The sequence below is a fragment of the Nestor notabilis genome, unplaced genomic scaffold, assembly GCF_000696875.1.
Source record: "Nestor notabilis isolate BGI_N333 unplaced genomic scaffold, ASM69687v1 scaffold23752, whole genome shotgun sequence".
Classification (NCBI taxonomy): Eukaryota; Metazoa; Chordata; class Aves; order Psittaciformes; family Psittacidae; genus Nestor; species Nestor notabilis.
Window position 1 is genome coordinate 11,238 of NW_009919042.1, and position 14,125 is coordinate 25,362.

The window sequence follows — 14,125 nt, forward strand, 5'->3', positions numbered from 1 at the left end:
GACAAGGTCTCAAGTTGTGCTCCTTGCTTTGGAAGACTCCTCAGTTTATAGGCATATGGTGCATAACACTTGCATTAAATAAACAGATGAGCAGGATGTGCGTAGTGTTCTTCCTGTGCTGCGGGTAGGCAGATGCAGTACCAAATAATCTTTGGCAGCTCAGCTAGATTTTGGCTGTATTTGCCAGTGCTGTGTTGGTTAGTAAGGCATCTGTAGTGCTGAGTTACACGTGTTCTTTTCACACATCTAAGAATGATATTGTGCCATATTCTCATATGAAAGCCAAGAGCTGTGAGTGGCTTCTTTTTGTTTTGAAGGTGGTGGTGGACCAAAGGTGTTCAGCCTTTAAGTGATGCAGTTTGTTACTTGAAACAGAAACCTGGTTCTCAGAATAGATGCGTATGTTACACTTTACCTGGGTCACAATCTAGGGCATAAACCCTAACCTGGTTCACACTGAGACTATTCAAATTCCAAAGCTGAGTGCTGATTTTTCCCGACATACTGTCCAGAGTCAGCTGTAGAGAAGGCGCGGGGAAACTTGTGCTCAGTTCTCTTTACATAAACAGACATGGTTTTATGGATGTTTCTCTTCAAGGCAGTGCCAGCTGCATTCCTCTCCTGTGGGGCTGCTTAAAGAATCAAAACTCCCTGGTTAAAAGCAATCTCTCTTCTTCTAAACAAATCTATTTAAAATATGCTGGTACTCTGGCTGTTGTTTTTCCCCTGCTGATACCTGCTCTTGCTCTGAATTTTCTCAGCTTCCCTGACAGCCAAGCCTAAGCCTTGGCATCATTGTGTCTTTCCAGTCACCCCTCACTAGTCCCCTACTCTACGCTCTGTGAAACTTCTGCTACTCAGGTGTTCTCCAGACAACCTCTGTATAGCTGAAGCTTTCCAGTAACATGCCTACATCTGGCTTTGCAAAAGTGAGACTTAATGCTTCACTGATTGACAGTGGTTATAAAGCTCTGGCTTTCTTTTCCACTAGCTATACAACTTAGTGACCCTTTGAACTGAGAATGATTTACACATAATCACTGTGTTAGCAGAGAACAGGTTTAGCAGTGAATTAAGCAGTAACTTAACAATATTGAGAAATAGCTGATTGTCATTTAAAATTAAATCCCTCTATCTGAATGCCAACTAATCAAGTAATAAATACATCATGAGGCACAGCTGAGTTATTCCTACAAAAATGTGGGGTCTAGCTGTTCTTCCCTTTGTTCTGATCATTTGATTTGCTCAGGGAACATGCTGAATTGGTTTGAAAATCTAATCTGGCAAATGAAACCAGAAGAATCAGTGGAGTTGCAGTCAACTGTGAGCTGAACCAGTTCTTTGTGATAAATGGGGTCAAGGTAAACCAGAGGGGAAGTGGGGACTCCCTCCTTTGGACAGTATTGAACTTTTATGTTGACTCACAACAGTCTCCTGAAAGTCTACCCAATTTATGTGCAATTCAGTCTAACTGTAAAGGGGCAATCCTGTCCTTTGCAATATGCTCCTGCTGTTTCCCCTCAATCAGATACAATGGTTGAATGTGTTAAACAAGCTGTTCTGAGGGAAAGTTAGCAATCTTCTTAATGATTTTTGTTAGATCAGGTTGTTGAAACAACTCAAAAGCAACAGATTGCTAGGTCTGACTCAAATGGCAGAGAATGAACATTTGCGAAAGAAGGAGTATAGTTTAAAACTATACTTCATGTGTTAAATTTATACTGCCACCCTGTTGGGGGGGGGGCAGGTGATAATATGTCTGCATCTCAGATGTTAATGAAAAGGTATCTATGTAGGAGGACTGATGAGGAAAGTTATGTGGGAATTGACTTACTAGTTGATGTGTAGGCTGGTCAGAAGAATGGAGGGAAATACAGGTGTAGTTCCATGTCCTCCTGACTCAGTGTAACTTCTGGTTGCTGACCCCTTTTCACTGCATGAGCTCTACCACTTTTCAAAACCTTCATTGACCTGCTTTTAATGTAGAATCAGATGAGTTTTGGGACAAAGGCAGCAAAGGGATGAGGAATGACTGCATCAACAGCTGAATAAATAAGCTTAGTCTGCCACACAACTGCATTCAAGGATGTAGGGCAGAGTGATGTGAGACAATATTATAGCTCATCATTGCTCCCCGTGCTGTTCCATTTCCCCCGTCCCACAGAAGCACAGAATGGTTGACCCTGAAAGGCACCACTGGGGGTCATCTGGTCCAACCTCCCTGCTTAAGCAGGGTTACCTGGAGCACATTAGTCAGGATTGTCCCCAGACTGGTCTTGAGTATCTGGAACACAGGAACTTCCTGTGTTTTAGTTTATGCCTTTTGCCTCTTGTCCTACTGCCTGGCACTACTGAGAAGAGTCTGGCCCCATCCTCTTGACAGCATCTCTCCAGATACTTACACACATTGATCAGATTCCCAGAGTCTTTGCTTCTCTGGGTGGAACAGACCATCTCCCTCAGCCTTTCTTCAGATGAGAGATGCTCCAGACCCTTAATCATTCTAGTAGCCCTTCACTAGACTTGTTCCTGGAGTTCTACGTATCTCTTGTACTGGGGAGCCCGGAACTGGACACAGTATTGCAGGTGAGGCCTCACCAGGGCTGAGCAGAGAGGATAACCTTCCTCCACGTGCTGGCAATGCCCTTCCTAATGCACCCCAGGATACCAATGCCCTTCTTGGCCACAGGGGCACATGGCTGGCTCACTGACAACCTGTTGTCCACTAGGACCCTCAGGTCTTGCTCTGCAGAGCTACATTCCAGCAGGTCATCCCCTAACCTGTATTGGTGCACAGCGTTATTCCTCCACTTGCTGCTTTGCTCTCCTTTCTACTCCTTCCACATCTCAGCCCTGTTATTCTGTCCTTTTCCTCTGGCTCTCATCAATGTTGTGTTTTTTGATTCAGCTCATTAACTTTGTGGAAGATTATACACTTTCTTTTTTACCTTTTTCCAGGCAGGTTAATGAGTTGAATTGACCTCACAGGAGGGTCTGGCAAGCACTAAAGCTGTTGCTGAACAAGCAGCAGTGTGACCTAGAAAGAAGGGGCTTCAGCTGATATAAGTTGATCCTTAGCATAACAAATAGTTCTGGTTTACAGCATGCAGTTAGCTGAATCAACAAACTGATTTAGGTTACAAAAATAGTTGTGGGGGGTTGCATTCTTTCAGAGGGAGGCTGTGTTTTCAATCTGCATTATATTTCCCTGTTCCAGTTCACCAGCAGTCTTTTGTGTAGCTACATAATTGAAGAATGAGCAGGAGGAGGTGGAGGCTGCTTTTACTGGCAGAGCTGTCAAAAGAAATGTTTATTGAAGTACAGTCTGAATTAGGTCTGACCAACAGTGCTTTCCTGGTTTTGCTTTTGTTTTGTTTGAGGCAATTATCAAGTGGGGTTTTTTTGTTGGTTTTTTTTTTTTTTTAAGGTGGCAGTATTTCTTTTTAAGTATGTGGTTTGATTTATACTACAGGTCTGGGAGAAGTATCTTTATTTAGGTTATACCTTATTTATGTAGGTTATCAGTGCTATTCTATTACTGCTGTCTACTGGTGGTGTAGTTGCTAAATGCAAGAATGCTAATTCAGGCAAGGAGGCAGGGATAACTCTCCATGTAGGACTGATTCACTCACAAGTCTTTCTGTTTCATTTTCTCCCACAGCTTTCCATCTACTTTCCTCTCTAACAATAATCAGTCTTCCTCAGCTCCTGTGCAGAGTGTTTCTGCTCCCTCAGTCTTGGCCTCAGCCTCTGCTTCATTGCCTTCAGTAAGCAATTCAATAGTTACTTCAGGCATCAGTGAACTGAAGTCATCAAGTGGCAGCAGGAAAGCTAGAGTTCTCTATGATTATGATGCTGCAAACAGCAGTGAATTATCACTACTTGCAGATGAGGTAAGAGTTTTCTATGTACCTTCATCAGTTAAATATACAGTCAGAACGCTTGTGACTGGCCAGTTAAGATGTGCTACATCAAGAAATCTGTGTAGTTGATTTTTTTTTTTTAATTAAACATGAATAGTACTCTTATAGCATTGTCCTGTACCTGTATATCCTAATGCTCTGTACTGAGAGTTAAAATGTTACCAGCTTAGCTCGCAAGAACATTTACTGGACAACCACAAAGTTTTCAGACTTCTTTGGTTTTTAAGTGTGCCTTATTAAAATATTTCTATTTTACTTTTTTGTCTCATCTAGACAGTGATGAAGCTGTGTCCTAAGATTTTATGTTAAGATACAGCATGGGAACAGCATCTCTTGATGTCATTCACTTGAAGATCCAACAAACCTTCTTTTAGATTGCCTGTTAAAATTGATGCTGATAGACAAGATTTATATCTAAAAAATAATAGAAAAGAAACAGGAATTAATAGAATTTCATCAGGAAAAAAGGGACTTTAGAACATGTTACTTTTCCATTGACCAGTGAACTCATTTTTATAAGCACTAGATTATGTTCCGTGGATGCTCATTTTAAATGCTCTATTTGACTTGGTTAATCTCAATTCTAAGGCCTTGGAAACCACATGAAGGCAGACTGTATTTTTTTTTTCCAGGCAAGGAAAGGTTATAATTATGTGTTTCTATTTTTTTAGGTGATAACAGTGTACAGTATCCCTGGCATGGATTCAGACTGGCTGATGGGTGAAAGGGGAAATCAGAAAGGCAAAGTGCCTATTACTTATTTAGAACTGCTAAACTAAATGGTTGGCCTGAATAAAGACTGTCAATTATGGCAACACCATATTTATATACAATTAACGTTATGTAAGCAGGTTTTAAGTGTCTTCCATGTTATTGTCTTGAGGGACAAATACCAGCCATTAGAAACTGGCTTTTCTGCCAGCATGGTTGCATGGTAAATACTCTATTCAAACTTAATGTGTTTAAAGCTTTTACTTCATGTGCCAAGAACATGTTTCCTATGGATTTGTTTCTACTGAAGTTTTCACTAATACAAGCTTATACTTTTGAGTAATCTAGATTGAAAGCAGGAGGTACTGTTTTCTACTGAAATTTTTCATTAATGGCAAAGCTTTTCTTCACATAAAATAAACTTATTGTGAACTGATGCAGGTGTAATGCACATTATTTGAATAACCAAAACTAAACGTGAAACATCAACCTTGAAAGCAGTCCATACGGTTCTTTTCCCAACACTTGTGGAGTTCCAATGTGTTGAGGCATAGATGGACAGATTGCTAGTATGATCAAGACTTTAAACTGCACCGAGGTGGATTGACCCAAGCTAATGACGTATGTTCTGACTTCTTTTTCATCTTGCCTTGTATTTTTTTTTCCTTTTAGTTGCTTTCCAGAAAAGAGGGTAATTAAATTTGATTAGTAATTACAAATATTCTTTCAATTGCAAATCAGCCTTTCAAGTCAAATCAAGCACTGCATTTTGCTACCCAAATATGCACTGTCTCTCTATGTCTAAGTAGCTCTACAGATGAGCATACATTTGTTCAGCTTATCTGTTTTAATGAAAATCTGCATGCACAATTCTTAGGCAACAGTTTATTGTCACATTCTCATTGGATTCAGTTTGCCTTGCACTCTTCAGGCTTTGCAAGAGGACCTCCTTTAAATGCATGGGGAGGAAAAATGTGTTTTAAATCTAAAAATGGCTCTGACAGAGCTAGTATTATTGGCAAATAACGTAACTTTTCCCTAAATGTTGCACGCTTTAATGCTTCAGAAGTAGCAGATTTTCAAGGCTGTAGAAAGATGAAAAGGCTGGATTGAGGGGAATAATTTTTTTAAGTTCCAGTATGTTTAATTAGTTGATTTGACTTGTTGAGGGAAATTCTTTCGATTGGGAAGGAGATCATTCTCCCTGCAGAAGACCCACCGTTGACAGAGGTACCACTTTAGCTCTTGGGGAACACTGGTACCAGGTCCTTAGCCAACTGCTTCTGATCAGCAATTTTGCTATGACAAAGCTTTAAACAATTTCTAGCTTTGTCACTGCAGATGTGGTGATGTGGAAGTGCTCTAGTGGAAGGTGTCCCTGCCCATGGTAGGTGGTTGGAACTAAATGATCTGTCAGGTCCCTTCCAGCCCAAACCATTCTATGTTTCTGTGAAACTTGGCAGTACTAGGTATCAGTGGGATGGATAAAACTGTATTCGTTTTGGCAATGTGGTTGTTTAATTAAAAAGTAATGGGTTTTATTTTGAATTGCACTTCCAAAAGTTTCTTTGTTTCAGTGTAACCGCTGCACTCTAAAAAAATACATTGATTTCCTTCATCAGCTGCAACCTTCTTGGGGTAACTACTGAGAAAATCCTAGTTTTATTTGGTCTGTTAAATGCAAAGATTAGAGGAAACAATCCTAATAATGACTGATGAATTAGAAATAACCATGAATAATTCATGATACATTAAATAAAATTAATAGGAAGATAAAGCCCTATAGTTCAGAAGCAAAAAGAACTTTAACCACAGTGGTGGTCTTCTCCAGTCCTCTCTAATATGAACTGCCATCAAATGTGTTCAAATTCAAATCAGTATTACTGATTTGACTTAATTTGTGGAGTATTCAAGAAGACATATGTAAACCAACTAAAAAATGTAACTGATTCTTTGCTATATTGGACCATTTACTTCCTATATAAAATATTATATGGCAGCATTTAAAAAGATGCAGGGGGTTTAGTGAAATATGAGTGGTACGACTATGTGATGGCAACATGTGGCAGCAGCTTAAGCTACATGCAAGAGAAATTGCAGTTGAATCTCTAAGTCTTAACAAAACTGCAACTCCATAGTCTCGGTTCTCCCTGTTTCTGTTTAATTTCAAACCAAAAGTAGTTTTCATCTGAAGAAAGTTCTTACTGTTTTCTTAAACTCATCTATCTTGAGGTTCTCTGTATCATTGAGAAGGAAAGCTGGGAGAAAAGTGCTCGTTTAATTCTAGTGTTAAATCAAACAAAAGTTTATTGCAGGTAGTCCCAAAACTCAACCTCTTTAAGTGTCATTTTGTGGGGAACTTTCAAACAAAGATTGGCTGGACTTCTCTGGTTTTGCTTTCTGACTCAATGATTTATTTGTTTTGTGACAAATATGAAAGTAACTGAAGATGGTGTTGGGTCTCTCATTGCTTTGGTTAATTCTCTGTTTTCTTAGCATAAGCTTTATTGGTTAAAATAGAGGGAAAAAAGTAAACCAGGCCAGAGGAACCCTATATGAAAGTTCCAGACATTTGAGAAATCAGGTTTCAAACATGGAAAAAAGAATAGCGTATGCATTACCTTATATTTAATAACTGGTTTCACAAGATAAGTCAATTCTGAATTGATACCTGAGGATGTTTGCATGGGGGGATAAATATTCCCTTTGCTGTTAAATCTGTACCCTTTTTTGCTGTATTTACTGGCATTTTACTTGATTTTTCTAATGAATACTAAGTTTTTTGGAGAATTTAAACCAGAATATAAACCAGAATAGCCTTCCTATGTATACAGTTTAACAAATCAATGATTATCAGTTTTTGTGGCAGATAGGGTAATACACAGCATCGTTAGTGTAAATTAATGCTTTTGGGAAACTAAATACTAGCTTGAAATATTTTCTACCATAATTGCTGGTTTTAATGCTTTCTTAGTCAGACTAAACTTGAAAAGTAACTCCTTGTTTGGACTTTATGCAATCCATGAGACTTTTATAATAGTTATATTGCTTCTGTTTCTAGAGTAGTGTTGTAACTTGGAGCAGAATTCTCTACCATATGGAAATTTTGGCTACAGGTAAAAACCATCAGTATATAGTGTTTTAATTCAGCCAAATGTGTGTGGGAAGGTGGAGGAAGGAAAGAAATACATCCATGAAGTACAAGACTGTGCAAAGATACCGAACTTAGCATTGGGCTCTGCTGAAGCTAATTAGTCTTATGAAACCCAAGCATAATTAGCCCACAAACAACACTGTTATTGCAGCTCTACTTCCTTTGGGATTGGAGCTACATCCCTGGATCTCACATACAGTATGTGAATTAGTATGGTGCCATATTAATTCTTAGTGTCACTAGCTGAGGTGCCTCTATAATGTGCAGTTTATTAAACATTATGGAAGTTGGGAGAAAGGGTAAAGTTAAGCCCATATATTCTGGTTGTCGGGATATCCTGTACCTTTGAGGAACACTGTAAGGAGAGTGTCTTTCTTGTCACAGTGCAGATAGTGCTTTAGTCTATTGCTCCAGTAACCTGAAGATTTGCAAAATACGAAGTTTAATAACTTTAAGTGCTCTGCTACAACAGAACTTAATTACTTACAATCTGCTTAGGTAATGACCAGCAATTCCGTGTCCAACAGAAACTTCCAAAAGATGGTTGTGATGCTTTGGGGGAAGAGAAGCAAAATGGGAAAGTGCTCAAATGTGAAACCTAAAGATATTTTGACAAAACCATGCAAGTAATTGGAGTTTGTGTATATGCTTAGCATATGGCTTACAGTAAGTAACCACTGCAAAAGTATAGGTATGTTGTGAAACAAAACATTGGTAGAATATGTAAGAGTAATTCAGATTGAATACTTAACATATGGTAGTTGCAGCTTTTCTGGATGTAGGACTCTAACTTGGCTACAGGATGCAGCTTCGTAATTGCAATTTGCTGTATTGTTCTTAGTAGGAGAAACATGCATGACAGTTCTACTTTTAAATATGGCCCAAGGAAGAGGCAGCATTAAAACTGTTTTGGTTCTGTTATCAATAATACATTTAGATATTAATCTGAGAATTAATTAAAAGGCATGAATAGATTAAAAGAGATTAAATAGAAATCAATTAATTCCTGTGTGTTTGATTGTCAGCACTGAATAATAGCCTTCTAGATCTCAATTCAGTTCTTTAGAAAGATTGTTCAAGAGTGACCTGAGGTGTATTCTTCGAGCCTAGGTGTGATAATACATGGAATATTAGTTAATTTGCCTCTCTAGTGATTCAAAAAATTAGCAATACTAAAAACTTGATATACTGTATGCAACTTCAGTGCATTTGTGGCTTTTCATATATTACATCTGGCCTTTCCAGTCTCCTCTTAAAAGAATGCTTTTTACCAAGCAGCTTCATTAAAGTTCATCTGTGAGTTTGACAAATGTTTTCTGACCATCCTTAATAGTTGCACTGATGCATCCATAGAGCCACTTTAAACTTTGATAGTCATTTTAATATCCCATGACAATGCTTTTTACTATGGTCTCACTGTCATGCCATAAAATAAGCATCAGAAGTACAACGTATGCAGTACTGATTATGGTCAGGATTGCTTGGTTCCAGCAAGGAGTTTCTGCCATCAGCAGTCTGTCCATCTGGCTTTTAGACTTGGCAGCAACACAGACATTATAATGATGTTTCCTTTCAAGCACAGGCAGGATCCACTGGGGATGCAGGCTGTTTAAATAATAAGATGTCTATGCTAGAATTTAAGGTTTAATATGACAAGAAGTCTCCTCTGTACAGAATCTTTGCAGCATAATGCCAGTATTCACTGGAAGATAGACTTAAGACATGATATATTGAACAGAAGCAAATGAGTGGTGCCCAAGGTCTGGGTTTCTAGGAATCTGTCTGGCCGTGCTCTCTCATCTGTCTTAGAATGAGTCTCCTGTTTTTCTTTATAACTGGTGGTACTGAATATAGAGGTGCCTTGAATTTCTATTTTGCTTGTCTTCCTTCCTTAGCTTACTCCCAGGTGTGGCTGTTGCTATGAAACTGGCCATCAAGGCTTTCAGAAAACTCTTCTCCCCCAGAACAAACTCAGGTATTTAGAAGTAAATAAGCAGCTCAGGAAGGCGGGAATTGCTAATTCCTAAAGACTGCAGTATTGGAAGAAAGCCTGAGTACAGTCTGTTGTGGGTTTTCTGAAGAGCAATGAGGGACAGGTCAGCAAGATATGTGAATGATACATTCACAGTGTGTAGTACAAAAAAGTTCCTCTAGTGCAGGATTAAGTCTTGTATTCACAGAGATCTATAGGTCTAGAGGAAAACTATATTTAAGACTTTTACATTGCTGTCTACTTGGTGAGGGCTGAACTGGCCTGGTAAGCTTATGGCCAGTAAGCTTGATCTTTACTCATGCATGTAGCATCATAGCCAGGGTTTTGTATATGATGACTTAGGAAAGCAAATTGGGCAGGATTGGCCTCAACTGTATCTTGTACAGTAAAGATGTGGGGGCTGCAGATTTTACAAGGAGCTGGCATGGGCTTTCTGAATGGTAGAACATACCAAGAATATGTTGCCATTCAGAAAACATAAGAACAAATAGAACACTAGCTAGCACTTAATGCTGGCTGTGTCTGTACTGTACAAACACCTTGTCTGGAATTTCAGAATGAAAAGTATTGTTCACTGTAAAGAATTTTGGTGCTGGTGTCCACATAATACCATCAGATTCGACTGGAATAGCTAAACTGTGCTTCATGCTACCTTTAAAGCTGGGAGGGCTTAAAAACCTGGCATTGTGAAATAAATCATTCCTCTGGGATTTAAGAAAGGTGCTGCAGTGATGTGAAGTTGTATGGGAACAGCATCAGACTGCTTCTTCCTTTGTTTTCCGTTTCAAAATCCCCAAGAATTTGCCATTTCAGTGTTGTACACAGAAAGGCACTCATGGCAACCCACAAATATGAAAGGTTTATGAAACAAATGTTCTCCATTCAAAAGACAGCAGATTACTCCTTTGACTCAACTTTATCAGGAGTCTCACTAGTAATTTTTATGCTTCCACCTAGAACAGACAAAAACTTTCCCACTTGTATTCAGCACAAAATACTTCAGCATAAAGGGAAACAGACTTTCAGTTCTCCCAGAAAGGGAGACTGAAATTGTCCGTGGAAGGTAGTGAAGCTCTGTGACATTCTGCAGTGCCACCGGTACCTTTTACTCCATTTTTCAGAATCTGTAGCATGTGTCCACCTAACAATGCAACTGCACATTAACCTTAGAGCAAAAGGATTTAATGGCTAAATGCCTAATCAGTAGCTGATGATAGATAATACATACGTTTCTGGCTTCCCTTATTCAAAGGTCTTTTAGATGGTCAGGTAGTCATCTTGTCTGAAGTAAATACTTCAGGGAAAGGGGATATGGTTATCAATAAACTAAGCCCTGGAGTCTCGTTTAACAAAAACTCCTTGTGAGAGTTAGCAGATGATGTTTGTCCCTATGTGAGGCAATGGGAAGTCACTGCCTTTCTGGCTCTGTGGTTACAAGTGCTGTCTAGACAAGGACTGCAGAATTAGGCTGTCTTATTTTCAATGGACTGCCAAATGTATGTATGTGGGGTCAATGTCTACTGAGTCTTGTGAGACTAGAGTTGAATCCCTGTCTCTCAAACCTACTTGAAAAACTGTTTTAGTTCTTTGCTCCATTTCATTCACCCTAAGAATTTATCAGTTGTTGAAAACCCTTGCTAAACTTGGCCTGCAGCCCAATCCTGATTCATTTCCTTTTCTTTAAGTAGAATTCCTACCCGTGTATGTTCTAATGGGCTGTAACCAATTAATCACACAGCTATTAATGGAAGTACAAGGCCGTACATCGCAAGCTTGTTAGTTTCACTTAGCCATGCGAATTTGTGTTGGGTGAAAATGCAAAGCATCAGTCAGGCTGACAGACACAGCCCCAGTTGTCTTCTGTGCTACTGCCCTTACCACTGTTCAGTGACAGGGAGCATTCAGCATAGCATCTGGCAGTGAGAACCCCTCCGAACAAATCAGGTAGCTTAATGGAATTCCGTACCTTAGCTGAGGGAATGGCAAGAAAATGCACCATGAATGCAAACACTAAATTACTGTATGAATGTTACACCTTTTTATAAATAGCTTCCTGCCAGAAGTGAGCCATAGGAAGCACATTAGCATGGCGGGGAGGGGTTGTGTGCAGTTAATGATCTGAATGCTAAGGATTTTTTTCCTCCTGACAGCACAGAATTGTTTTCTAAATTTTCTAGCAACGTGGAATAGGTGTTTGACATGAGCGATTAAGGGAAGCTGTTTAGAATTGCAAAATGAATTAAAGCTTTAAAATGTCTTTACGCAGTTACAGGCAGCAGCAAAAGTCCTGGGACTGGAATAATGAGCGAGGAAATTGATTCTTTGAAAGGAGAAACATTTGAAACCAGAAATAATCTTCCAGTTTTACTTCTCTTGAGTTAAATTGCTTTTAGTTCTAGATACTCGATAGTGATGTTGATATACATCAGGAGTCTCACAAATAGGGTGTTTTTTTTGAGGAAGTTTTTGAAATGCTGAAATCCCCTATCTGAAGATTTTGGGGAGTTATGTTCTATGCATCTTTGGGAAAGGGAAAGGCCAATGCACTGAGGCTTAATTTCGCGTTTCCCACAGCAACCTTTACATGTCATCCAGGGGAAATAGCATTGGTGTTTCTCCATTAAGAATATTAAGTGTCTAGGAGAGTTTCTAGCTTTCTAATCCTGTTCCCCCTGCAGAGAAACCATTCATCATTTTCAGTGTAATGCCTCCATATTGCTGATCACAAGCTTCTTTACAAAGGTGAGTGTCATCGTCTCTGCTTACCTGGGAGAAACTTGCAGCACAGAAATGAGGAATGATTCATCCATGTTGCATTATGGTATGGTGACTGAGACAACTACTTCCTCCTGTAAAGGCTGGCTCAGAGATAATCTCTCAAGGGCTAAGCTCACATTTTGTATTAAAGCAAGAGGGAAAACCACTTCAGACAGAATTCCTTGTCACTTGTCCTGAAAGGAAACCCGGACATTACTTTCTAATTTTCCCAAACTTTCATTTTGTTCTGTTGCTTTGGTTCTTGGACAGCTTGTTGTTTAAAAGCATAAGTAATGCTGTAGTGCATCAGGTGAAGATCTACAAGTCACCATGAGTACCCTGAAGCTTTGCCGAGCTGCACCTGACTGAGCTTACACAGCTGGTTCCACTAGCTGTGAATGACAAGAATCACAAGGTGGGTCCTGCCTCCACCAGAGCTGTTCTGTTGCTGCACCACCCGAGTCTGAAGCTTCTCTGCAGCATTTGTGCCATTGGAGATGGCTTCTTGGAAGTGCAGATTATTCCTCCCTCCAGCTTCATGGACAGGCTCAAACCCTGCCGTTGGTGTGGGCAAAAAGGTAAGAGGTGGTAGAGCTATGGATGGAGAGAAATGAATGATTAGAAAACCCAAACCTGGGGTTTTCAGTGTGCAGTGGAAACTGCTGTGGTTCCAAGTTGCAATCCCAGATGGGGTCATTAGGTAGCATGTGTTTGCTAATATGCTGAGAAGTTTGGAGAAATCTGTGGTGACAAGGGAGGAACATTAAGCTTTTGGTAATTGTGTTAATCCTATAACAAATTGTGCAGATCACACTTTATTTTAAAGATATGCCTAAGGCTAAATAGTGTTCAGCTAAATTAGCAATGGCATGGCTGATGGAATAAATAAGGAAACTGGTTAAGATTAGAGATGAGGGGAATCTGGTTGAATGGCAGTTCGCAGATGGGTGTGATGAAGTAGACTGGTAGCTTAATTTAAAGCATGACAGAGTTTGACTGGAGAGGCATTTACATTTTTGGTTCAATGAATACTGAGGTAGTTAGGTTCTCCTGGAGACGTGGATCACTGTATGTGAGGCTTGCAGGGATGGTAGCTTTTCCTAGACTGGACATTTCCAGATGCTTTCTGTCCCAACAGCCCCTCTAGGCCACTGCTTCTCTGACCATAGAGGACCAAAGCCAGTGGCATTTGTTTCTGTGCTCCACTGAACAACTCTCAGCTTATGCAAAGTCCTGTGTATTTTGAATCCAACCTTTATTTGCTATGGTTTAAAGAAATGCTGATGTGTCTGTTCTGGGTACTTGCAAGGTATAGCATACTTAGGAGTCTTGAGTCCAGCAAGCCTTTTAAATGTGCCTATTTGAGTGGGATGGTTTGTACATTGATTATATGTATTTGTAAGGTCTTTTCTGGATGGAATTAAATGCTTTGAAGTGATAATCATTTGGGAAGAAAAGTGGAGATCAGTGTGTTATTGTGGCCCACTCCGAGGCACCGCTGCCAAATGCTGCTTCTGTCTAGGTGATGATTACTGCAGTTTGTTATTCTACCAATTCTGCAGCAAGTATCAGTGTGACAAATGTGCT

The 14,125-nt window shown here is 39.7% G+C and overlaps 1 protein-coding gene across 3 annotated transcripts in view; it reads left to right on the forward strand.

The window, feature by feature from the left end:
- The window catches only part of SH3GLB1 (SH3-domain GRB2-like endophilin B1), a 16,183-nt gene extending 11,113 nt beyond the window's left edge, over window positions 1-5,070 (forward strand). For all 3 annotated transcript variants that reach the window (XM_010010051.1, XM_010010052.1, XM_010010053.1), the window contains 2 exons: window positions 3,662-3,893; window positions 4,595-5,070. In XM_010010051.1, coding sequence (XP_010008353.1) covers window positions 3,662-3,893; window positions 4,595-4,702 — 340 coding nt within the window. In that variant the 3' untranslated portion in view covers window positions 4,703-5,070. The remainder of the gene's footprint in view (window positions 1-3,661; window positions 3,894-4,594) is intronic.
- Window positions 5,071-14,125: the final 9,055 nt, after the last annotated feature.